The sequence below is a fragment of the Microdochium trichocladiopsis genome (genome assembly GCF_020744255.1).
Source record: "Microdochium trichocladiopsis strain MPI-CAGE-CH-0230 chromosome Unknown B0I36scaffold_8, whole genome shotgun sequence".
In the NCBI taxonomy this organism is placed as follows: domain Eukaryota; kingdom Fungi; phylum Ascomycota; class Sordariomycetes; order Xylariales; family Microdochiaceae; genus Microdochium; species Microdochium trichocladiopsis.
In genome coordinates this window covers 1,716,270-1,741,383 of record NW_025763551.1, presented here as the reverse complement: position 1 = coordinate 1,741,383, position 25,114 = coordinate 1,716,270, and the positions used below count along the sequence as shown (strand labels likewise).

At 57.0% G+C, this 25,114-nt stretch overlaps 8 protein-coding genes across 8 annotated transcripts; 5 read left to right on the top strand and 3 right to left on the bottom strand.

Moving 5' to 3' along the window:
* Window positions 1–110: 110 nt before the first annotated feature.
* B0I36DRAFT_376052 (uncharacterized protein) lies at window positions 111–1,336 on the bottom strand (the record flags this gene model as incomplete). Its single annotated transcript, XM_046160422.1, is given in 2 exon segments — window positions 111–182; window positions 197–1,336. 2 exon segments carry the CDS (start codon window positions 1,334–1,336, stop codon window positions 111–113), a joined length of 1,212 nt encoding a protein of 403 aa, XP_046009436.1.
* A 2,292-nt stretch (window positions 1,337–3,628) lies between these two features.
* On the top strand, window positions 3,629–5,134 carry B0I36DRAFT_330146 (uncharacterized protein). Its single transcript, XM_046154804.1, has 3 exons — window positions 3,629–3,838; window positions 4,145–4,509; window positions 4,597–5,134. Exons 1-3 carry the CDS (start codon window positions 3,790–3,792, stop codon window positions 4,777–4,779), a joined length of 597 nt encoding a protein of 198 aa, XP_046009435.1. The 5' UTR covers window positions 3,629–3,789; the 3' UTR covers window positions 4,780–5,134.
* On the bottom strand, window positions 5,135–6,858 carry B0I36DRAFT_330143 (uncharacterized protein). The gene has a single exon (XM_046154803.1). The coding sequence runs from the start codon at window positions 6,477–6,479 to the stop codon at window positions 5,223–5,225; it is 1,257 nt and encodes a 418-aa protein (XP_046009434.1). The 5' UTR covers window positions 6,480–6,858; the 3' UTR covers window positions 5,135–5,222.
* A 547-nt stretch (window positions 6,859–7,405) lies between these two features.
* B0I36DRAFT_365813 (nucleophile aminohydrolase) lies at window positions 7,406–8,519 on the top strand (the record flags this gene model as incomplete). Its single annotated transcript, XM_046159200.1, has 5 exons — window positions 7,406–7,412; window positions 7,492–7,554; window positions 7,708–7,802; window positions 7,862–8,074; window positions 8,133–8,519. 5 exons carry the CDS (start codon window positions 7,406–7,408, stop codon window positions 8,517–8,519), a joined length of 765 nt encoding a protein of 254 aa, XP_046009433.1.
* A 3,038-nt stretch (window positions 8,520–11,557) lies between these two features.
* B0I36DRAFT_365812 (uncharacterized protein) lies at window positions 11,558–12,375 on the top strand (the record flags this gene model as incomplete). Its single annotated transcript, XM_046159199.1, has 4 exons — window positions 11,558–11,567; window positions 11,673–11,910; window positions 12,017–12,182; window positions 12,238–12,375. The coding sequence occupies 4 exons, from the start codon at window positions 11,558–11,560 to the stop codon at window positions 12,373–12,375; spliced, it is 552 nt and encodes a 183-aa protein (XP_046009432.1).
* A 3,314-nt stretch (window positions 12,376–15,689) lies between these two features.
* On the top strand, window positions 15,690–17,186 carry B0I36DRAFT_330134 (uncharacterized protein). The gene has a single exon (XM_046154802.1). The coding sequence runs from the start codon at window positions 16,161–16,163 to the stop codon at window positions 16,938–16,940; it is 780 nt and encodes a 259-aa protein (XP_046009431.1). The 5' UTR covers window positions 15,690–16,160; the 3' UTR covers window positions 16,941–17,186.
* Window positions 17,187–19,159: 1,973 nt separating this feature from the next.
* On the top strand, window positions 19,160–20,141 carry B0I36DRAFT_155320 (uncharacterized protein). Its single transcript, XM_046148587.1, has 2 exons — window positions 19,160–19,727; window positions 19,805–20,141. Exons 1-2 carry the CDS (start codon window positions 19,316–19,318, stop codon window positions 20,020–20,022), a joined length of 630 nt encoding a protein of 209 aa, XP_046009430.1. The 5' UTR covers window positions 19,160–19,315; the 3' UTR covers window positions 20,023–20,141.
* Window positions 20,142–21,151: 1,010 nt separating this feature from the next.
* On the bottom strand, window positions 21,152–23,668 carry B0I36DRAFT_155311 (Up-regulated during septation-domain-containing protein). Its single transcript, XM_046148586.1, has 2 exons — window positions 23,103–23,668; window positions 21,152–23,030 (listed from the first exon to the last, which is right to left on the bottom strand). Exons 1-2 carry the CDS (start codon window positions 23,581–23,583, stop codon window positions 21,289–21,291), a joined length of 2,223 nt encoding a protein of 740 aa, XP_046009429.1. The 5' UTR covers window positions 23,584–23,668; the 3' UTR covers window positions 21,152–21,288.
* Window positions 23,669–25,114: the final 1,446 nt, after the last annotated feature.

The window sequence follows — 25,114 nt, the reverse complement described above, 5'->3', positions numbered from 1 at the left end:
TTTTTCCCCCAAACAATTGAGCCGCCTTATTCTACCAACGCCATGGGGCCACCTCGAAAGGCGAATGCATTCCATTTTGCTGCTACCCTTAGGGTTGCGCCATACCCCTTCTATGCAAGCAGCTGTCCAACCTCGAGAACTCCCACGAATTTATCCTTGACCGTGACCGCGAGGATTGTCGTCTCGTCATACTGACCGTAATTGTCGCGGCAGCTGTCCAACCCCCCAATAGACTGATTGCCTGGGAGATCGGCGTGTCCGCCGGGATGGACACCCATTTTGCCTTCTCGACGACGAGCTCTAGCACATCTGAGAGAGGCGAAGCCAGCTTCGCCGTTTCGAGCTTCCTTATCCGACTCGGAGATGCCAGGAAATTCCCAACTCGCACCCATCCGGAAGGCGAAATGTAGCCTGCCCGCAGGATGTCTACGGCCCGAACAATGTCGAAATCTTCTTCGATAGAAGTGATATCGTGGAACGGTACCATGTGGTCTCGGACCGATGGAATCTTGTCGAATGACGCGCCAATGGCACCACCGGGGTGGTTCCTTGCAAACACAGACGACACGCTCGGGTGCAGCTCCTGTGATGCCACAATGGCTAGAGCATCTCCAATCGCCAGCGCAACAGTGGTAGAAGTCGTGGGTGCGGACACACCGAAAGACGACGTCTCGGACTCGTGAATCGGTGCCGGCAAGAGGATCATGCCTGGTCGCTGCTGTATAATCTTGCACTCCAAAGGGTCACGGTGAGATGTGAGTATCAGTGTCGGAAGGTCAGGAGCGATATGTGGAAGTAGAGAGAGCAGCTCCCCAGTCTTGCCGGAGAACGTGATGAACAGGACCACGTCGAGTGGTCCGATCTTGCCCAGATCGCCATGGAGTGCCTCTGTTGGGTGAAGAAATGTCGCATGTACCCCGAGACTGTTGAATGTAGCCACCAGCTTCTTGGAAATATGTCCAGACTTGCCGACGCCAATGATGACTAATTTACCCCTCGCTCTGATCTGCGTCGTGATTGCGGTGATCGCAGCAGTGAAGCCTGTCCTGGCAACGGTGTCGGTCTCATAAAGATGGGCGATTCGCCGAAGGGCGGTCGCTTCCGTGCTCAGGACGTGGACCGCACCATCCACAAACTTTTCATTCCACTGGTGGGCTGGTTCCGCGCCAGGGGCGCACAACTCGTCGTCATCCAGGCATAGCTCTTCGATCGACTCGCTCTGCTCACTCGGAGTCGGAAGAAGAGGCGAGGGCGGCGAAGGAGGAGGGATCGAAGGCCGCGAGGGTATCCCTAACAGGTAGACCTCGCTGTTGTGAACCGGGTGATGCTCAACCATGGTATTGCAGTGGGCCTTGACTGGTTCGCAGACCGAGCCACTACGCAGCTGAGCGTCACGCTACCAATAGGCTCGAGGCGTCAGGCTTCTCTGTATCGTTGCTGATCCGCAGCACTCTTTGTAAGGCTAGAAGCCAAGACCCATGACGCACTTCCGAGTGAACCCCTAAAGGTGCAAGATCGATGATGTCGCAAGGGGTTTGGAGGAATGGCAGTCTCGAATGCCAAGAGGGGCAATGGTCAAAATCCAGGATAGAGACAACCAACAACGCCTGGGCAGAACAAGCACAGCGTCGGCCGAGTCAGAGCTACTCTGATTAGAGGGAGGACCCTGAACGAGCAAGAGACAAGAATCACTGGAGGACATGGGCTGCAGGAACTGGGCGACGGCAAGGGATCTTGTACCCTTATCACTCTGGCGCAAGCTTTCCTCTCAAGCAAGGTACGCGCATCGCTGACGGGGTCCGACTACAGCCACAGAGGGTTTAGGGCGATCCATAATCCACATGGGTCCAGCCGCTGGCGCAATTTGATGAATCATGTAGTGAATCTTCTCGGCCTTAAGCTCGACATCAAGCCGCGTATTGCCAGGGTTTCTCGATGATGCCATACTTAGGCGCGTTTCGCGGGGTTCTGGTGAGACCCGATAAGGGGCCGGAAGGTGATCTTGAGAGCTCAAAGGTTGCATTTGTCAGGTCTGCCCCGTTAGGAGCTTGCGCAGCCACTCCGATCACAGTGCCCCGGCTCCCCGAGATGACCCGCATACTCCTTCGCATGCTGTAGCAACATTCGGTCCGGCACACGGCACCTGCGCTTCGTCCTCGATCGACCCTGCCATCACAACTTCGAGCTTGGTGACCAGCGAGGCAGCCCACGCCGGCATCCGGATGGCTCGTTTCTGGATGAAGCATAGTAATTGCAAGCCGCAATTTGTTCTTGATCTCGCTCGGTCGGAATCGTGGGAGAACGCCCTTGCCGTTGAGAGCAGTCGGGTCCTCGCCTTCTGTCGAAGTGGACGGCCCTTCGTGCTCGGTTCGGCTTCCTGCTGGCAGGTGCAAATGCACACCGTTCCGATTGCGCCATGACCCTGACAGGCCTAGCTCGGAGATGCCTGCCTGGCATGTGGGCCACGTTCATCCCTGGCCGACACGATTGGTGCAGAGCCATGGCTATGCTGAGGATCGGATATCTCCATGGTCGAAGATGTCCCGCTCGTGCCGGTCGGTATTTCTGAACCTGGCTAAGGTTTAGAGTTTAAATCAAAGAGCAGACAGACAACGGAGGGCTGGTGTCGCAACGGCGAGAAGATAAGCGGGGGGAAAGCGGCAGACTCCGGCACCTTGACAGAGCCAGTAATGATTGCGATCCAAGAGCCATCGAGGTATTTGCAAAAGCAATTGCAGGAGAATGGGGATGTGAGCTCGTGCATTTTCGGCACGGAGCTGACTATGCACGCCGCAGTGTTCGGCCGTGCAGGGGCCGGCGACGTCTGAACTCGACTGCTGAACACAAGATCTTTGCCGTCCCAAGTGGTCTTGACGCCAAACAAAAAGGATGGATGTAGAAAAGGAGTTGTGTAACGTGGTAGTGATCTTTGATGGTCGACTGTGTCTGGCCCAGGGTCGGACATGAGATTAGAGGTGCTGTACGTCACGAACGATATAGATTGCAGGTCATTCTAGCTTGCGTGACAGCCCAGCCGGTTCAGGTGCTTCAGTTGGTGGTTGCCGAAGCTGTGAGTACGACCAAGGATGCGTCACTCTCGCATGGCCGTCTCGTTTAGCCTCTCCGCACGTGTCGACGAGGCGTTCTGGAGGGGGGGCCGTGGCAGCATGCAATATAAGCTCTGGCACGGCTCTTTCTGGCAAAGGCCGTTGCGGGGTGGCTGGCATTCTCTGGCTGTCAAAAGGCGGCTGTGGTGAGAAGTCGAGCGTGGGGTTGCGATAAGGCGCATATCGAAAGGCGGGTGGGCATCTCCCTAGACGCACAGCACCCGCCGGCACTAGCAAGAGCTGGAGGCTTCCCACCAGCCACAGGACAAATGACCGGCATGGTATGGCTTGCCTGTCAGCAGTACTGGGCGTCTTCCCTCATGGCAGGCCCATGGGGGAAAACAATGAGGCGTGCAAAGCCATGCTGCGTTTGGTGGGAGGACATCGAGTGGTGCTGGTGAGAGATAATGGCGGGTGATGGGAAGCCGTGGGGGGTTTCAGGAAAGGCAGGCCGGGGCGCAGATCGTCACTGCCTGCCACCTTGGCAGCCTGCTGCATTTCCCACGCCATCTCGAGCGCATCTCGATGGAACCTCTGCATCTCCCTCCAATCCGTCTCATCACCGCCATCCCCGTCCCTGCTGGGCTCTCCGGTGTGCATCATCGCAGCTTGCGACAACAGCGCAAACCACACAAACCATCACCGCATCTTTTTTGCCCGGCGAGGCATTCGCATAGCCGCAATGACGCGGCCCATCGTCTACAACATCGCCCTGGGCGTGTTCCTCTGCAGTACGTCATAGCCTTCCTTAGCCGCGCCCCATCCTACCCGCTGCCCGCCCATATCGCAACCGCCTTCCAGCACCACAAGACCACAGCGCCACGAACCCTGATGGGCACTGCATATGCTGCACACCGAGACATTCTCTGGATATCCGATACCCCGAGATATACTTGGTCGTGGCACAGTGACGGTGTTTGCGCGTGCTGGCATGCTCGTGTGCGCTGTATGCCACATATCCGTGGCGTTGGGGTTGTAGCCATTGATTGAAAAATGAGAATGCCTACGCTGACCATGAACTCTGTACACCACTGCAGCGACCGTCATGACCATCACTTCGATCGTGACGCCGAACTGGATCACGTACCAGGTCACTGCCGACAACACGGGCAAGACCTTCACCAAGAGCCTAGGCTTGCACCAGAGCTGCTCGTCCATGGACGACCCTTCGTGTCGTTCATTCCCCGATGACGATGACTGCCGAGACGACCAGTTCTTCTGCTCCATGTGGCGCAGCAGCGGCTTCCTGCTCTCGTTTGCAACCATTGTCGAGCTCGCCACCCTCATCACCTTCCTCGTCGTCATGCTTGGTGGCAAGTACAAGCGCGAGACAGGCTGGAAACTCATCGGTAGCTTCCTCGTAGCTGATGCTGTCATCGAGTTCGCCGGCATGGGCATTGTGGTAAGTATCTGGATCGTGTGTGGTTGTGAGCTGCGATCCCGCAGAGTGCCAAGGTAGCTTAGGCTAACCACATGACTACATGATTAGGCCTACCTGTTCGATACGGACGATCAGTTTGCGATTCCGGGTTGGCAGCTGAGCTGGTCCTGGATTCTATGTGTAGTCAGTGCCAGTGCTTCAGTGCTGTTGGCCGGCACCCTCGCTCTATCCGCCTACCTCCTTCCGTCTGAAGACGACTACGAATATCTCGAGGACCCGCTGGACTGTTAGACTCACTGCGTCAGAGAGCCTTGTAGCAGTGGGGCAGTGTCCAACATGTCCGTTTCCTTGGGTTGATGAGACACAAATGGCAACACCTGCTGTCGACAACATAATATACGTTTTTTTTTTGGACAAGGATCTTGATGGTAATAGCACGGAGAGTATTGGGTGAACAAGGAAATGGGCAGCATTTTGCTACTGCGTTGCTTTCGTTGGAAGTCGCGATGTCTTCAAGCAAGCATAGCCAAGGCCGGGAGTTGCACTGTTTTGATTTAGCCTGGCCCTAGTATCAGGCTTCTCGATAATGATGAAATGCGCTTGCGATGACCGCTGGGTTTACACAGGTGTTCCAAATGTCGGCGATTGTGGCTCGAATCAAGCATGTGCATTATATATGTCGCTGATCTATATGCATAATGGTAGACATTGAACAGGCGCGGCACGCTGCCCTCTCAATCACTATCGGATTCCGAGTCTGAATCGGAGGAATCGTCCGAAGACGAATCCGAGGACGAAGAGTCGTCCTTCGACTTCTTCGCAACGGCTTTCTGCGGTTTGCTCTTCGTGGCAGCACCCCCCTCGCCCTCATCGTCGTCGGAAGAGTCGTCTGAAGAACTGTCGTCCGAGCTACTGCTGTCATACTCGTCCACGACAGCCGTCCGCGTCTTCCTCTTGCGCTTGATACGCTGCTTCGACCCATCGTTCAGGCTCGTCCGCTGGCCCACGTCCTCGTCCTCTCCGGCAGAAGACTTGGCGTTCGGGGCCGAGGAACTCTCATCGTTGGACGCGGTCGAACCAGCGCCGCCCTCCTCGTCAGCCAGCTCGTCCAACACGACCTGCGCGCGCATCCGCTTGACCACTCTCCGCTGCATTTCCATATCTGCCGTCCTCAGCACATAATCGACCTCCTGAAATCTGGGCTTCGAGCCAGGCGTGGGACGCTCCTTGGCCATGAACGACGCGATGACCTTCTCATACTCGTCTTGCTTCTTGGCGGCTTCCTTCTTGTTGCTCGCGGTCGAGGGGAACGCCTGGGCGCCTTGCTCGGCGTCACGGGTCTTTACGCCATTCGCCAGCTCCCGCAGGCGCTGCCGCACGTGTCCCTTGAGCGGGCGAATGTACTCGTAGAAGATGTCAATGTCGGCAGCCGGGATTGTCGTCTCGTCAGCAAACACCTGCTCCAGCAGCTTGGTCTGATGGTTCTTGTTGAACTTCCATGTGTCCCGAGAACTGTGCCACTTGCGAAGGTACTCTAGCGACGGGCCCAGGTTGATGGGCGGAGCTGGCCCGGAATTCTTCTTGGTGCCGGCGGGTGTGGGTGGCTTTGACTGCTTAGATGGGGGCTGCTGTTGCTGCTTCTGCTTGGGCTTGTTCCGGATAATGTCCTTGCCGGCCGGGCCCTGCTCTGCCGATGGAGGGACAGCGGCCGGCGCCGATGATGATGATGACGCCTCTGCAGCGAAGGAGACAGACTTGACTTTCTTGGACGGCGTCGTCGTAGAGTCGTCCTTCTTGGATTTCTTGGCACTCTGCTGGTCTGGGGTTGGCGCGCCGGAGGAGGAGGCTTTCCGCTTCACAGCCGAGCCGTTGGTGCTTGACACCGCCGCCGGCGTGGAAGAAGCGGGTTGGTCGCCGCCCGCAGAGTTGTTGAGCTTGAGACCTAGACGTTTCCAGGCGGGCACGCGCGCCGCGGCTCCTGGTGTCGACATGCTAACGGTGGTGTTGCTGGACAAAACGCGATATGGAGCTCGTCGGGGGAGGTGGTGTCACTGGCGGCCCCAGGTATGCAATGCTCAAAGTATGACCGCGATGTGCTCCGGCAAGTCTCTATCGAGCGTCGTCGTGGCCCAATTGCTGTCCTAGCTCTTTGAACAGCAATGCGGGATGTTCAGTGAGCCGGGGCACGAGAAGGCTTTGGGGTTGCGACGCGGCCTCGGGAAGCTGGAGTTCTGCTTGGGATTCCAGGATATCACTAAGCTTAAGCTCCCAAAGACGACCGGGTGGCTGCTTTCTGGCCGAGATCAAGAGCAAAGCACAGTGACGAAGTGAAGTGGTATGCAGGTACTGGCACAAGGGCGCTCGTGAGAATCGTCCATGAAAGTGAGAAGTCGTTTTGCATTTTTTAGTGGAGACGCCCGATGGTCTGGAGTGGAGACCGCCTGGAGATCCCTGTTGTCCCTTTCCAGACTTCTGATACCCATTGGAGACCGTACGGGAGCTAAAGATTATGTCAGCTGGTGCCTCAGGTGGCTCAGTCCCAGAGTCCTCAGCACCAGCCACAGGATCGCCCAGGCTGCGAGCAAGCACGCGTCAATGGATGAGCTACCGCCTGTGGGGCTTTACTGGTCCAAGCTCCGTGGTTGCTGCTGGACCCAAACAGCTGCGACAGCTCATCAGCTCCCAGCCTGGTGCAGCTCCACATAGAAGGTGAAGGTGGGCTTTACGTAGCCGTGCCTGCCTTAACCTGTCGATTGCTCAACCCAGACAGCTCCAGGCCCGGCACTACACAAGCCCTTCGACCGTCACGATCCCAACCCACCACTGGACGCTCACTCCGGCCAGCCAACTCATCCTCGTATCATATACAGCCCGGTCTATCACAGCTTGAGGTTTTCGCAGGAGCACCTCTGTCAATATGTCGGGTTCGTCTTCACCCCATGAACCCCGCAGCCCGCCACTTCCAGAACGCTTGGTGATTGACGTAGCTAACTCACAATGCAGGCAGCGCAGGTTTCGACCGACACATTACGATCTTCTCCGAGCAGGGACGGCTGTACCAAGTTGGTATGTGTCTTCCCCATCATCATATATGAACGCCGCCACCACCGGCGAGTTCCGTTGTCAGCAGCTTAACCTCAACCTGGACTTTTCCATCTCGTCTCCTCGAATCCTCCCCTCGCGGATCGACCCCCTGGCTAACGGTGGTCTGAACGGCAGAATATGCATTCAAGGCGATCACGGCGGCGAATATCATGTCGATAGGTGTCAGGGGCAAAGATTGTGCCGTCATTCTGTCTCAGAAGAAAGTACCAGTATGTCCGACTGCGCGCCATTCTGAGGCTTGCCATGCCATGCTGACTCCAGAGTGTAGGACAAGCTCATCGACCCTTCCTCCGTGTCGCACATCTTCCAGATCTCACCATCGGTCGGCTGCGTCATGACCGGCTCCATCGCGGACGCGCGTGCGTTTGCTCAGCGTGCTCAGGGTGAGGCTGCCGAGTTCCGCTACAAGTTCGGATACGAGATGCCATGTGACGTTCTGGCCAAAAGACTGGCCAACATCAGCCAGGTCTACACGCAACGGGTGAGTTGTTGGAAATGGATCTCGACGTCACGACCCGGCTGACAAAAGTTGTATCAAGGCTTACATGAGACCCTACGGCGTTGCGACAACGCTCATCTCATTGGACTCTGAGTTTGGCCCGCAGCTGTACAAGTGTGATCCGGCGGGTTATTATGTTGGTGCCAAGGGCACGGCTGCTGGACCCAAGCAGCAGGAGGCCATGAACCACCTCGAGAAGAAGCTGAAGAACAAGGATTATGCCGAGGGTGGCTGGGAAGAGGTTGTCGAGCTTGCTATCACAACCCTCAGCACAGTTCTGAGCATGGATTTCAAGAAGGGCGAGATTGAGATTGGTATCGTCGGCGGCCCGTCATTGGACGATGAGGACGAGACAGTGCCTACGTTCCGGACATTGACAGAGGACGAGATCGATGACCGGTTACAGGCGATCGCGGAGAAGGATTGAGGCGTTCCCGATGACAGCTGAGGTAGTTCATAAGGGAGCAAGCAGTGAGTGACAATCGGAGTGTCCGGTATGCATCAGACGTATCGTGAGGTGGAGCCTCCTCTTTAGACAAGTCTTTCGTGATGGCCAAGCAGGCGCAATGCTTCAGCACGGAAAGTACGAGCAATCGAGAGCGCTGTATCCTGGATCGGCGAAACCGCGCGTCCTGGGGTGTTTCTTGTGACGGCGCTTCCCCGGCGGATCTTGGTAGTCTGACAGGTATGGGTAGACAGGTGTTCATTGCGACGGACATCTATTCGCTCTGATTGGAGCTGAGAACATAGGGTTAAGGGTCGGCACCGTTGGAGCCCTCCGACAAACGTCTTATATCGCGAAGAGCCATGTTTCACGCAGGTGCGCAGCAGGGAGATTATGCGGCTGAACACGTAGGGCTGCCCCAGGGCGGGAGCAGATCCCTGCCGAACCACCGCCATCAAAGCATGATATCAGCCCTCTGACGTGCAAGGTATGCTGCAAGAAGAGAGAGAGAGAGACAGGGATGACCACAAGAGCCGTGAAACACTGCGATTATAGAGCGGCCACTAAGGAATGGGCATCTCCGGGTGGCTTGAAGGAGGCGTGCTGCGGCGGGTGTGGCATATGTGCGTGTGTGTGTGAGTGAGAGTGAGAGTGAGAGTGGGTTTTTGTGTTACCCTGCCTTTTCTGAACAAGCTCACCACCCGCTTACACGAGGGGTGGCTGTCAAACCTTCCCACGTATGTTTTGTGAGCCGGGACGCTTCCGTGCTCCATGTTTCGCGTGGGATGGGAGTTCGTCAAAAGGCGACCTGCTGCATGTCTTTGGACGTCCCAAATGACGCCGGCGTGCCGTGGAGGGTCGGGTGGTCCACCACGCGTGTGTGGCAATGGTGCGGAAACTTTGGCAAAGAAAAAACATGCCACTTTGTGAACAGGAAGCTAGAGCCGGCTCGAGGTGGACCTGCTCCAGGGAACCTCGCCATGTCGGAACTTTTGTGCCACGGGTATGCGGCGGTGCATGATGCGTTCCAATGTGATCACAAAGGGCGCTCCCGATGGGTCGTAGGCACGGAAGGTAATGCGCGCTACAGGGCCTCTCCAGACGACGGCCAGCGATGGCTTTGGCCAATGACATTCTCGAGGCGCAATAGTCAATTTGGTGCATCTGCCAGGGTGAGATGGGACGGGACGTGCCAAGGCGTCAGGTTGGCAGCTGGGCCCCATGTGCATAAGTTCTGGGACAGCACGGGACAGCATCCCGTCGTAGGGCTGGAGGCAAATCTGATTGACTGAGGTGGAGGTGTGCCGGGCCATACGCGGGCGCGCGGACCCGGGTGCTTGGGACAGGCAGCGCAGGGCAAGGTACACACACTCAGGAAGCGGTTCCGGCGGCCTCAGATTGAGCTCACGGCACGCACCAAGAACCAGGCGCGGGATGACGAGATGGTGGCTGCCACGCAGCGCGCGCCAGCATGACCCTGGCCGCATGGGCGGGACCAGAATAGGATCATGGCGTGCCCCGTTTGGGGGAGACAGCCCTGCCAGAGCGAGCTGGTTAGGCAGACTCGGGTCTCTAGAGACGCGGTGATGCAGGCGGGAGCATGGGGATGGGTTCAGATGGTTATGGGGGATGATGAATGGATGGTGCAGTAGACAACTGGGAGGTAGGCAAAAGCAGGCCACATTCAGCTGGCATGGCCCGGGCAAGGCAGGCCTAAGGGGCCAGTTCTGGCGAATGAGCGGCGGTTACGCGCCTGCCCGGGTATGCAGAGGCGCAGAATGGCGCCGTGGCCGCGGGCGCAGGTACCTGGAGCGCCTGAAGCGCTAGCCGGATGGGGTGCTAGCGTCATCGAAGTGGCGTGCTGAAATGGCACACTCTGGCTTTGCTCACTGCTGGGTCTGACTGCAGCTCTGGTGCCCCCGTGCACCACGCAGGCCAGTAGTGATATCATCATCACCATTGACAGGCACGGGGGAGCGCAGCTGTCGAGGTCGTATCCGGCGAGGGGCAGGGCCTGTCTCGCGCCTGCCCGCGTAGGGCTGGAACACTCCTGGTCGTGCTGTGTTTGTGGCTGGCGGATGCATGACTGAGTGACTGACCGACGGACGGACTGACTGACTGCGGCTCTGCTCTGTGGTGCTTCACCCGTGGGCCCCGTCCATGTTGCTGCCGGCGGTCCATCGAGCGTGCATGGCTTGGCCCGCCCGATCCGTCCCACTCCATCCAGATGTCTGTCTTTGACTCTCGACGTCAAACCCTGGACGTGCCGCAGGCCTTGCTCGCAAGCCACGAACGCCAGAGCCCACCGGCGGGGACCAATAGCTCCAGCTTGCTTGGGGTCGTTCAGGTTTGAGCTTGCAACTCGCCGTGATGGTTGCCCGGCATGACAACACCTCCGATTCGACCTGTGCTCGACTCGCCCGGTTCTGGGGTCCCGTGGCGGGCGGCCGGAATGGCGCTTGCTCGTTTTCTTCGACCAGGCCGTGGGGCTAGCATGTCTCGAGAGGCCCGCCGCGTGCTCATGCCTCCAGGCCGGTGTTGTAGTGCAGGCTTGTAGACCTGTCTTGTCCATCCTACCATGCCAGCTTGGCACCTGCCAACGGTTTCGACTCCCTCTCCATCGTGACCTCCTCGATGTTGGCCTTTCCTCATAGACCCTCTCCTCCCCATGAACCACCATATCCTCCCTGCCAGCCTGCAATCCATACAAAAGCAACCCGGCGCCGCCTCTTCTCCATGAACCATGATGAGGTTGACACTTCGCCATCATCCAGAGCAGTCCCGCAACACACTGCCGTCCAGTCGCTCCCCGCCCCTTTCGTTCCGATACGTTGCTGGACATCTGGATCCTCTGCGCTCTCGATCAAGAGAACGATAGGCTGTGTTGCCAATATTTCTGTTTTACAACTGTTTCTTCAAGCAAGCCGCCATTGTCCGTTCGACCGGAACTGCCTCGTCAGTCCTCGCGTGTTCTAAATCATACTTTACGACCCTTTTGATTCTTGCCGAACCAATTTGAAATGGACGGACGTAAGTGACCATCCAATTATTGGAAACCATCTCAGTATCTCTGCCTGTCGCCGTCAGGCATTCCTGGCCCAGGCCAGCGCGCGAAACATGGCTGACACTTCACAGTCAACGACTACAGGGCAGCCCGGGTGGCAGAGATCCTGTCTGATTTTCGAAGTTTACAATACTACATCGCCGCAGCTCCAGTTGATCCGGTAGATGCGACGGAGTATTGGACAGAAGGGTGGGCTGCACTCCGGCAATGCGCCCTCGATGGGCAACACATTCTAAACTGCGCAGCCGACGTGTCAGTCCCCCAGACTACAGGTGGGGAGGCCGAGCAGGATCTTGCAGAGCTTAGACAGTACGTAGGCATTTCATCTCCTTGCTGCAGCCAACAAATGTCGAAGATGCGCTGTTCTAGCCCCCCAGAGTACTTCCAACACACTAACATTGGCCTTGCCCTCTAGGATTTTGCTTGACGCCTTCGCGCGCAGGCATGTTGGCCAAAAAATCTATCTCCGGCAGGCTGCGGCGCAACGATGGATACAGTACCGGGAGCAGGTTCTCCAAACCGAGCAGTCCTCGTCAGCTCGGCGGCGTGGGCTCAAAGCCTGCGATGACCAGTTACGCCTAGTAAGTTCGCATCAAGGACCATGCTTGCCGCAGCAGCTGACCATGTATGTTTCAGGAGTTGCAACAAATCACCGACGAAATAATCTATACCGAGCTACGAGCGTCGGACACCCAAATGGGCCGCTGGACGGACGAAGACCCTAGCCTAAGAGCTGTGCAGCGCTGGGTGCGAGCTCGCCCTTCGACAACTTGATCATATCCCTCACCCCGTAACAAATGTTTAATGTTTTTTCGGCTTGCTTTTCGTACAACCAGCTTTCGACCCCATTGGGTCCGACTTTCGACTGCGACAGCCTCTTCCAGGAGCGACAAAGCTGAGCAGCATTAATCGGCAAGAGGCGCATGGGCGCGGGCAGCCCCGTCGACCGAACAGTCTCGATGCCTCCCATAACGACTACACCAATGTTCACTCGAGCGCGGCCTCGTGATAGTAGCGACCACGAGACAATTGGGGCATGAGAGATCAGCCTTGCACTGCCCTGGCCATCTATCGTTCTTGTGGCAGTAGAGTTCACACGCTCATGCCCCAAGGCGGAGCATGAATTACCGCTGCGGAAAATCCGGAGGCGCAGCTCCTATGATAGCACCATTGGCTAAGGCAGAACCGCAACCAGAAACCACGCGGACTGAGTCTACAAACGACGCCACAAAGGACCGGGCCACGGGGCTCGTGCCATTGGGACGGTCATGGCCATGGAACGTGTCACGATGTAACGACATGATGGATACGTAACTAGGCAGGGCTGGCTAGACATGAAGTTTTGCATTCAAATCGAATCACGATGCTCGACAGAGCACCACACTGTGTTGATTGGCCAGCTGCATATTTGGGACTGATGACCTGCTTTCACCATGGATGAAACGGAGCTGCGGAGCCGGGCCGAAGGCATTAGTAGCAGCTGACATGATTTTGAGATGGGCCATCACTTCCGCTACCCAGAGCAAGTGCCTACGAAAAGATCGAGGCGTATCATCAAGCTCACGTCCTCCAAGCCTTAGCTCATGAGCCATGCCTTTTACAGCTCTGTAGCAAGCCACATTAGCCTGGCCCATGCGCGCTTTGCTTTCTGCAATGGGACAACCAGTCCGAAGGTGCGGTATCAATCTTCCGTTGGTTCTTTTTTTTCTCCGCGGGATGGGTTCCTACCCTGGCAGCCACGTTGCGCGTCCGATTGAGGTTGACGATAGTCCGGTGGTGTTGGGAGGTTTGGCGCCAATGTACGTGGGACCCCACTCCGGCGCTCCGGTTCCCAGGTCCCCGCTTCGGGGTCGCCGTTAGCTCCGGCCTTGACCGTTAGACTTTTGTTTCCCTGCAAATGGGCGAATCACGAGGCCGGGGCCCAAACTTCTAGTGTCCAATGCAATTGACCGTGGAAAGTGGTGCCGGGAATCATGGTGCAATATCACGTTGCGCGTGGGTGAGGCCGGGCTACCAAGCGCGAGATTGCCACTTGTGTCCGAGCTTGTGTGAGGGTAGCCCGGTGTACCACGATATGTTCTTGGGAGTTCTGAAGGGGGCGGCTCACATTGAAGGCATGACACGGAGATGTGTAAGCGGACTGGCAAAATAGAGTTGGCAAAAGTTCCGTGTTATTCGGCTTGTGAGACGAGCCTATGAGTGATCCTGGGTGGATGGCTGGCCACTCCATGACGACGTGCAGGTTTCGTAAGGTTCCCTGGGCTGGGACGAACGTGCTCGCCCGCACTGACGAAGCGAGAAAGTGGTTGATGTTTCGTGCATTAGTCTCTTTGCGGAAAACGGACGGGGACTAGTCGAGGTGAGTCTCGGAAGTTTTGCGCTTTGAGGGTTGGCTCATGAGCATCAGGCCACCCGCCAAAGCGCTGGGTAAGTGCCGACTCGGCTGTGTTGTGGCTGGTTGGTGCGGACTCGAGGCGAAGTCTGCTGCAGGCCTTTCCTCAGATGAGAAACCAAGAACACAAACAGGCATTCGACTACCAGGGTGCTGGTGTGGAGGTGACGGGGTGCGAATGCTCCATACCCATTGTGGCACCAGTTAGTGATCCGTGGCTGGAACGACGATACAGATCGCAAGCTAACAGCCCTGTGTGAACTATATCGTTCTTGGCATTTGCTAATGGAGGGCGCGAGATGTAAAGATTACTTTACTGTGATCAGTCGATCCTACCTTTTCACAAAGAGGCCATATCCCCAGAGCTCACGTGCGTGATGCAGTATACCAAAAACTGCAAGATGGCAACTGTGGCCATGGTACGGCGGATTGCCCTCTGGCAGCTTACGCCAATGGAACGCCTAGCAAGGCCGCTTTTCGTCACAAACGTGCCATCCAACAGCTGGAGGACCAAACGAGTTGGCTGGCCTTAGTCAGTAGATGCCACTGCAAAGGGTTGTGATCGTCAGGAACATTGCATACTGCCTTTGCTTGTTAGGTCGTCAGCAGCGGGATGGTGGGTCGGCTCGGGACGGGCCCGCTCCAGCTGTGTGGGGCTCCGAGTGCACATGTTCTTGTGTGCCGTGGAAAGTAAAACCCAGCGCACATGACGCATGCGACAGAACAGAGTTTCTCTTCGAGAGGTACGTATGTTTTGCGGTAAAGTACATATCTTGACCTCAAACACGCGCTCGCTCGAGGGCTGGCTACTGTGTAGGTGGTGGGGGCGCCTTGGAGCATACACCCTTTGCTCAGGTGACGTGTGCTGTGCCGCAAAGAACGGAGTAACCATCGATCGTTAAAGACGGCAGACACAACAGGCACTCCGGCTTTGATGTGCAGCACAGATCGATGTGGGAGCACAAACGGACTCGAGCATGGTCTGTAGCTGGGCAGACCAGAGTGCAGACTAGTGCACCCAAGGCTGCTAGCGTCAAGCCGGCTGCGATGTTTCCACTAGAAAGGCGGTTTCGAAGCTGACGGCTTTCTTTGCGAGCCATATCGAACCAGCCCAGGTGGCGTCATGGTGTGAACCATTGTCTTCGACGTGGACGCCACAGCGCGACCGCCAAGCCTCAACTTTTGCAGCACAGGCTTCCATCCAGCAAGCATGTGCTACTATACGTATTCAGTCAGAACGCCGGACCTCTGCTGTGCGATGGCTCCCGCAGCCCAGCTGGAAAGCAGTCACGCGTGTCTGTACTTGTCGAGTTGCAAGCTCTACGGCATCTCGACGCTGTTGTCTGGGGTACACGCCAGGGCTGGTGGCTGGCCAGTTCGAGGACGCGTGGCAAAGGGTGTTTACTGTCGAAGGCACACGCGAATTGATGGCGCCGGAAATCATGAGTCGACATCCAACGACACTTCGTCCTTGCAAAACGCCTGCACCGAGAGCCGTGCAATTTGACGTCAAATGTGTGTGACGCCATTTCGGATCATTGGGTGTTTGCTGCGCTCCCAGGTAGGCGCGATGTCGCGTGCCAGGATGGGAGGCCCGTGGTTGTGCCGGCCCCACATTGTTTTCTGCCTCCCGCCTGCCTACCCAAAATAGGACGCCAAAATTTTGACGCCGTCCCAACAACCTGCAACCACTCGCCACGCATCCGCGCGTGAGATCATCTTCTTGACCTCGCATCGTCAGGTCCGCCACCATTCATCGTGACTCTTTCACAGTCTGACAAGGTCCCGGCCAACCTATCAAGAATACCTAGAGCCACCCTCTCCTCCTAGCCTGCGTTGTCGCGACAGGTTGTGCGTGGCGATTGTCCTCAAGACCGTACAGTAAGTAACAGTGAACGTGACCATGTGCACCGCCTTCTTCTTTGCATCCAGCAGCTTTATGCACCATAGCGCGATGGATTCACTCGGATGGCGAAGACAGAATGTCTTGTCCCCTAGCCGATTTTCCTCTGGACCATCTCTCACCAATGGTGGACAGACTCCCGGCTCGGACCACATCTCTTTTTTCCTGGTGCAACTTTGTCACAACTGCACTGCGATCGATTGTGGCTGTGTGTTCTCGTCGCCAGATCCTATCTTTTTCGCAGTCGCACTTTCATAAGCAACCATGTCTGCCTGCCAAGCCTGCAACGAGCCACTCTTGCTCGAGGTGGAAGCCGAGGATGGCTCCGAAGCAACACAGCAGGTGCCCGACGATCTCGAGCTGCCTTGCAAATGCCACTTTCACTGGCAGTGTTTTCTCGACGAGTCGCCTGAAGTTGCCTTGAGTCTTAAGTGTCCGTCCTGCGGTGCCCAACTTGCCGCCAACGCCGCTGGGCCTTCAGTTACCAACCAGTTCCTGTCCGCGAATGTTGGTGCCAAGATTTTGACACGCTATGTCAACGAGGGCGGTGTGCAAGAAGACCTCGATATTCTGCCGTCCGTCACAGAAGAGGCCTATCTGGCCGCCAATCCTGCTGCGGCTCCAGCTCGCGCCTACCATGTCATGTGCGGTGAAGGTGATGTCGGTGGTATCATCGATTTGCTGCGGGAAGCGGATCAGGCTACTGGCGAGGAAGGCAGCTTGACTGCCGCTCAACTCATTCGATACCAGGATCCACTGAATGACAACCAATCTGGACTCCACGTTGCTGTACAAAAAGGCCAAGACGAGGTCGTCTGGGCGCTACTTTGGCTGGCCTCCAGTCTCTCGGCCCATGCGATCCCAGAGGTCGTGTCACAGTCCGCACAAGCTATGGGTCTCGAGCGGCCTCAGGTGTCACATGCAGAGGACATTCGTGCCCTTGAGGACAACCAAGGCCGGACAGCCGAGGCCATTGCGGCGCAGATGGGAGGGATCTGGACAACCTTGGTCGAGTCTCGGGTGCTTCACCCTGGCACTCAGTAGCGTTTCTAAAGGGCCGTTCTGACATGCCGAAGCTACGATGCTCGCGTGCACAGACTCGTTACTTCGAGCCGTGGTCCATGTGGTTTCTGGAGACGGAAGTACTGACACTTGCACGATCACACCACTTGATAGACCCGAAAGAATAAGAATGTCCTGATCAGGAAAACTGCATTGTCTCGAAGGGGCATGGTGGCCGATGCATGTACAGCTGCACGTGGACAATTCTCCGTGCGTTTTGGAGCACCGTTTCAAGATGAAAAGACCAGGTGCATGAAGTGCCCGCCCCGAACTTGAAGGCTGCATGTAGAGTTTGTATTGACCAGGCGGTCTCGCCACACACCGACTCTCTCAATATGTGGAGGTCCCATGGAAGATGAGACGAGCCCCCTGGCGGCACTTACAGCTCCAACAACATCAAGTCTGTGGCGGGAGATACGTGCATGGTGGAGTCGGCAGAAGCATGAAGCACACTCAGCCATGTGACAACGAGATGCATGGCGGTCAAAGCCTCAAGCAACAGCGATGTGGGGAAGGGGGAAAGAGTCATCTCCGAAGAGGCAGTTTTTCAGCTGCGTTGTTAGTCCAGACTTGCATTTCTGAGACTGGGTGGCCCGATGCCGGACAAGGACGGAGCCGTGCCACGATTGAAATTTCTGATTATCACAGGACAGGACTGGACCCAAGACTACGATTATGGCGGTGGTGGGGAGCAGATTCTGACAGGAACCCATGTTCGTCCTGGCAAAACAAACAAAAGCAAAGTTCTGCAGTGGAGGCAACGGTATCAGAAGGGCTTCAAAGCTCGCCCAGCCAGGTTAGGACCCTGACTTCGCCTTGCGACTGAGCTTCAAGTGGCTTGCCCCCATCTGACAGAGCTTCCAGCCGCTCTCAAGGTACCCTCGCTCCATCCGAAATAAGGGTCCTATCGAGATTCCAAATGCGTCGAGACAGCCGGATAGACTTTTCGGTTCATGTTTGCAAAACGAGGTGGAGTATGGGGAAGAGCTAACAGGAAGGCCTGCTAGGCTATTCCTGGTACTCTGGGGGTTGTCGGAGCCGTCATCTCATGGCCTGGCGTCATCTTTGACACGCGAGGCTGGCGTGGCTGCTTAGCATTTTCTTGCTAATGAATTGCCCATGTCCTCAGCTCTTTAATCTGCAACCAGGAAGAGGAAGAGGGGGCAGACGAGGTGGGCAAAGTGCCGGGGAGTGACGACGGGGAAGATGGCAGTGGGCGGCGCTGCGCATTCCGAAACTGTCATCCTGGGCAGTGGCTTCCCCACCTCGTTCTGGCAAGCCCCCGATGGCTGATTGGCCGCAGCTGCCATCGACGCTTGACCTGCCAGTGCCAGGTACCCCTGGCTTTTATTTTTCTGCACGCACTGGCGGGTGACTTGCAGGGGCAGTCTGGCAACCTCTCGCCGGTTTTGGCACCTCGACGGAGACATTCACCCAGGTTGGGGGTCCAGAGGCTCCGCACGTGGCCAGGCAGGCATCCCCATCACCATCGCCTGCCTTCTCACGACCATCAGCCCCGTCCGTCTACGCAGTATTATGCCACAGCCCCCGGCCGGGCGTGCGTCTTCCCCATGGCATGGCGGCATGAGCAAGGACGGATCCATGCTGTAGCTGTCTGTGTGAGACACCAGATGAGTAGACGACAACTGCCCGGGCTCCCCCCCCCCCCCCGACAGGGAACCCACACAGATCGGACAAGGCCGGAACTGTCGTTCTTCCCCAAAGTCTCACGCGGCACGCTGGTCTACGGGATGGTGACGCCAGAGGCAGGGCTCGACAAGGGTCTATTTCCAGAACCTCTTGCTTCAGAGCCACAGCCATGACAGCACCCAGACGGACGGTTCCAAGGCCACTGACGACGGCCAACACGCCAGGAACAACAACATGCTAAATATCTGTCCATTCTCGGGGACCACGGCATGCCATGTTGCGGCACAGCAGCAATGCCGATCCCGGCCCTTTGGCACCTATCTCGAAAGCCTAGCGAGTCATTGACGGCGTGACGCTGTCTTGACAAACAATGGGGGTCTGCTAGATCTTGCATGACACGGAACTTTTGGCTGGCAACGGCATTGCGAAGACCAATCACTCAAGATCGTGTCGCTACGATATGGCGGAACCGGCGCCTGTACCTAGATTCACGGGAACAAGGGCCCTCGTCAGTAGACAGCCTCCTCGAAGATCCGCCGAATTGACAGCAGTCCTGCCGGCAATTAGGCCATCAGAGACCGGGATTTGGCCCACATCAACCTCTCATCTTGTGCGGATAGTTGTCACCTTGCTCAACCAGCCGGCTTCTTGCCAACAAGGGAGAGAGATCCCAACTTAAGACGCACAAGCGCGAGGGGCGTGCCTGTATGTGCCCTACCTACTCAACCCCCCCTTCTATTCCACTTATAATGTCATTTCGCCTCGTTGATCGTGGGGGGTCTGCAAAGCGTGCCCGAAGAGTGGATATGAGAGGAGAGCAGGCAGAGAAAGAGGCAGGGGAAACACGTTTCCGCCGACGCCCGTCATCGTCCACCCCTTCTCCCACTCCACTGTTTCTGACTGAGCCGTTGTCTCCGCCATTCCCGCCCGTTGTCAAACCGTTGAGTTTTCCCTTTTCGTGCCACTCAGCCCCTGCCTGGGCCACGATATCTTTGACGTCCCGACATCCCCGTAAGTGCTTAAGAACAGAGGAGTGGCCCGGTGGAGATGCTCTATGCAACAGGGTGTTTTTGGAGCCCCATATCAAAGTTCCTCCCCCACTGCTCAGAGGGACCAACAGTGGGTGTTCTTTGTTCTTCGCCACTCGCCGCTTATCCCGGCTGTGTCTGGTGGCTGACATGTCAATCTCCACGAAGCGCAGCAAGCCAACCTGCCCCTTGGCCCGTTTTCCAGCCACAATAGCAAGGGGAAACACCTGCTGTCACGGAAAGTTCCTGAACCCCATGTCGAAGATGACAGTCCTCGTCGGAGGTCCCGCCGAGGGCTGAGTGAGGCGATGCCCTCCTCACTCATCGTATCATGGCAAATGACAATATGCTGGACCCGGTCGCGCCCGAGAAAGGACAGCCTCTAGATGGCCATCACGATCCACGTGCTGTTTCGACGACTTGTTTTCCAAAGTCATGCATTCATTATACATCAAACTTGCGTGGGGGAGGGGGCTTGGGATGTGGGAATGGACATGGCCTGCTGTATTGAACGTGGACGTACGTCGTGCTGTGTGCATACATACTACTTACTCACTGACACATCCATGCCTGGACACACAGACCCTCTGTTCACGACCAACCTTGTGCTTTTGCACCCACCAATTCCCCGCAATCGAGCATCAGTCGCCAGGGCAGGCAGTCAGGCAGACATAATGATTGGTGAAGATGCAGGCAGGCAGGCAGGGTACTGGACCCCCCCCCCAAACTGCCCCCCGCCCATGCCCATTACCTTGAGATAATGTTGATGGAAAGTTGGCAGTCCCGCATGTACATGCATGCAGCAAAGAAAAACTCATGTACGTACAGTACAAGCCTGGGCCTGGCATGCAGGGGGGGGGGGCTTCTGATGGGTGGCAGGCGGTCCGTGTGCTGCTTGTCCACTTGCCCAAGCAGGCCAGGCTACATGCGCCCGCCCATGCAGGACGCACGCAGCCTAGTCAAGGAGCGAGACGCATATTCTACTTGCGGAAAGAGCATCACTCAGCATGTCACATAGGGAGCGTACCATAGTAGTGGTCGGTCGCAGCATCGAATAGGATCACAAGGGACAAAACTCACTCGGGATCAAGAAAAGACAGGATGCATATGCGTGAATGTGGGCTATATTCAATCTTGCCTATCAAGAATAATATGCGAGCAGATGTGCTGCGCAGTGGGTGCCTCACTAGGCCGCTAATCTGAGTTCCTTCCAAAGCTCCTTCTGAGTGTGATATGAAGTAGAAGGGAAAAGAAGAAGAAAAATAAGTCAAGGTACGCATGTTGCGACGCTGTGCTGATGCTGAGGCCGTTGATGGGTTTCCGAGCTGAGAGAGGAGTTTTCGAACCGGGTATCTTTGGACGGCCGTGATGTCATACATGCGTTAAAAGATGCAGCAGGATGGGTGGAAAAGCACAAAAGAGAGCCTTGCGATTTGCAGATGCGAGAGATTTGCAGATGCGAGAGAAAGAACACAACGCAGGAACAATTTAACCAGAGACAGCTAAACAAGACAAAAACTCCATGACATGGAAGGAGAAGCCTCTCAAGAGAGAGGATGCAGTCAGCATTAATGGGCCTGGGCTTTGACACGCGGATAGCCGCCGTGTCTTTAGAGGGAGAAGGCTCGAGAAGAGAAAGACGATGGGACGCTTCAGAAATTCGGCGTTTGTGAACGCTGTGGTTGAAAGACGGCTGACGAAAGAATAATGCAACTATCATCGGCGGCAGAAGTGGCGTTGTACAGGGGTTTGATGGTGGGAGAAGTCGATGTGGCAGGTAATTTCGAGGATCCGTTCAGTAACTCGTGACTCCGAGCGCGGTGGAGCTCTTTCCTCTTGGCGTCAAATTGAGGACTCTGCACTGCTTGTGGAGTGACGGCTTGAGTGCCATTGAGCTTGGTGAACTCGCTCTCCACGTCGGCGAGAAGTTCATAAACATCGCTGTCAGCATAGATGCGGATGCTTTCCATACGCTCCAATGTGTTCTGTGCAATGGTCGCGGCCGAGAGCCGGCAGTTGATAATGCTGTCAGCCTCTTCGGGAATTACGGATGGCACGCGAGCGACGACACGCTGTGGGGATGGAGAAGGCGAGGCCTCGATCTTTAGGAAAGTCTCCTTGTTGGGGCTTCGGGGAGGAGTCGACAGATCCGTGGCGCTCATGGGCAGGACGTTGGCGCCGTGGACTGTGCGGGGGGCCTCGTGTGTTCTGGCGTCCTGTCGAGGTGCCGGCCCGAGGGTGACAGCAGCAGCGACGTGCTCCAGGAGCTTCTGTCTGACACGAGTGCGGCGGTTCTCGGCATGCTCAAGCTTGGAGACCCAATCGTCGATGGATGCGTCGAGCTCCGCCAGAGCCTCCTCTTGTTTAAGTAACGCCTCCTGGCTGAAAGCCGAACCCCGGGAGGAACGTAGATACTGGCAGATGCGCGAGTGCAGGTTGCGGCGGCCAGCACGGAGGGATGTGTACGTGCGACGCAGGTAGTCTGTTCGCTCGTCGAGGCGGCGAAGCTCCTGGGATAACCGATCAACGTCGTCCTTCCTGAGCACATCAAAGCGGACCGCCTGGTCCTCAGCCTGCCTCTGCAGCTGGTCGAGCTCCACAGCATCAACGAGGTGTCGTGCATCGCTAGGCTTCCATCCCAGAGGTAACTCCTCAAAAGCACGCCTCTCCGCACTCCTGCTCTGCCGGGAGGAGCTGCGTTTATGAGCCTTCCCGGAGATGAGAGTGCCATCAGCCCTTTTGCGAGGTCTTCCACGTTCCATGATGCTGCCGGTGTCAGACTGATTCCTCCGGTGACCAGCGGCCGATCCCGTGCGGTTCTGGAAGGGAAGGACAGATGCGGAGCCACTTCGGCCGTGAGACGAGAGGGCAGATGCGCTACCTTGTTGCAAGGTCTCGATAGACGGCATTCTGGCCATGTTGAGGGTCTCGAAGGATGGCTTAGCAACCACGGCGACCGTGGCTGTGCTTTGCTTGTCTCCCCATGGCTCAGGTGAGGATCGGGCATCGGCGGGTGCTGAGATTGGCGTAGGCATGGTTGATGTTGTCATTGCCGATCGTGGAGTGTAACCAATCGTTGACGCAGTCATGGGTGTAAATGGCGTTGTGACCGTCCGCATCGATTGGTCTTGAGGAGTTGTCCCAGCTCGAGAGCGTGCAGGGGGCGAGACGATCTGCCTGGAAGTGGGAAGCGTGGCGCCCTGCAAAGGAATGACCAAAGGGGCCAGGTCCTTGGGGGACAACGCTGCCCTTGGAATGGTGGTGTCGAGGACAGGGACAGAACGTGGGATGGCGCCAGAGGTTCCCTGAGCCTCTTCGGTTGACTGGTAACGTCCGGCACCAACTGGGGAGCTCATAGATCGTTCATGAAGGGCAGGACGGCCCGGTATCGTAGCTGCAACGAGCAGTCAGCATTGACGGGTTCATGCCCGCAAAGGGACAGTGTGCTAGCTTAGACACTACTTACGAGAGTCCATGGCCACTTCTTGAACCGTCGTCATAGGTCCAAGTTCTGGCACGCTGACTTTGCGTCTTCTGTTGAGGTTGTGTTCCTTGATTCGCGAACGCAGGCCACTAGTCAAGGAAGTTTTTTCCGTCTTGTCGGGGACGGCCACTTGAGCGGCCGACTGGAGCTGCTCTACATCGAGGGGTTTGCCGGCAGCCAGCGTTGGGAGCTGCTTCTGCGTCGGAAAGAGCTGGTACTTTCGAATCTCTGGTTGCTGCATCCTCCAGACAAAGGACTTTCGCTCCTCGCCAGATGAGACTGACGCAAGCTGTGTGGCGTTGGGTGGTGTAAGAATTGGAGGTTTGTGAATATCCACCAGGGACGGTCTGCAACGACTTACCGAGTCCGTCGACATCTGGGCTGCAATGTGTGTAACTATATATTCTCTGGGCGGGCTGTGGTCGGCACTGATGTTGGCCATGCAGGAAACAATATGGGCCATTGAGCGTCGTACTGGCGGTTCGGAATGGTTGTCAGAGATAAATGAGCAATGCGTTGCACGATATCCAGACGAATTAAGGTTAGGCGGGGAAGCCTCTGGTTGATATATGAGCAGCAACAGCAAAGAGAGAGGCGGCTTGGCCGATGAGGTAGCCCCCCAGCAGATGAACGGTCAGAAAGTACCTGCGCCGGCCCTGGCCAGGAGAAGCGACCTGGAGCTCATGCAGCAGCATGTCCTCTCCCACGATCGCGAGCTGCGGGTGAGACAGCAGGCAGGCCCAGTGTCATAGCGGGCGTGGTATGGAAACCGGACGCAGGGGGGTGGCCTCGATCTGCCGGGGGGTTGGACAAGAGGTACTGTAGCTGTACACCTGGGCAGAGCCCGGGCAGAGGGCACACCCAGTGACCTGGTGGCCCTGGTCCAAAACGAAGCCACGAGGGCGCTGCAGGCTAAGAAAGACCCTCGACAGGGTTGCGGCGGGCTGGGACAGAGGAGAGGAGAGGGCCCTCCCCTGGCGATAGGCATCCTGGCGAGGTTCTGCCCTGCCCGCGAGGATCCACGCCATGGGCTGGGGTGCTAGGCTCGGAGCACGGGACGAAACGAGACGGGCGTGCTGCAGGCAGGACGAGGATCCAAAAGTGCCTGCGTCGACGACCAGGGTTCGCTGCGGTGCGGGTCGGGTGTTGTTGCTGTGGTGGTGCCGGTGGTGGGGAGGCGAAGGGGAGGGGAGCGAGGTGAAACAACAAGGGTCCAGCCAGCCCTTGCTCTTCTTGCCAGCTCGCACCGCCCAACGTCGCCCAGTCACGCCCGCCGTCTGTCTGTCCTTGCTGATGCGAGCACAAGTCATGCACCTTCACAACTCGCACGCAATTTCGGCTCTGCCTCAGAACCTCAGCCCTCGACGCAGCGCCTTTCCCTGCTGCTCATGGCCAGCTCGTCGGCGACTTTCGGGCAGGCAGGCAGATTCCTCAAGGCACTAACTAATAACCTTGCCGGCGCAATGGCCTTCACGCCCAGCATCAGCCGCACACCTGCTGAAGCTCCGCCTCCAGGCTCCCGCTGCTCTCAAGGATGTCATCTCACGCGGTCCGGCAAGTGATTAGACCAGAGAGACAGACATTCAGCGCAGGCCTTGGCTGCGAATCGTGACTTGGCCAGTTACTCCCCAAGGAGCGTATGAAATATTGCCACCAAGAGTACCAGTGTGGTTGACTCGCCACGGTGTTTCAACAATGGAGCTGCCGAGTTTCATGCAACTCGTCTCGCTGCAACAGAAAATCTGCATGCGGATCAAAGAGCCCGGCTGGCGCATGGCGACCTGCGCTCTGCTCTAGCTTGGGCGGCGCGACGGACATTTCGAACCCTGGCAGATCGTCGGCATTGGTGGCAGGATGTGAAACCCAGGACTCTCTGCTACGCTGTTGTCGACAGAATGTCCAATGACGTCGTGAACTTGTCACGCCAAGATGAGGTCAACATAGTACAGAACCGTGACCAACGATTGAGCCCGACTGGTCATCTGCGAGGCGTA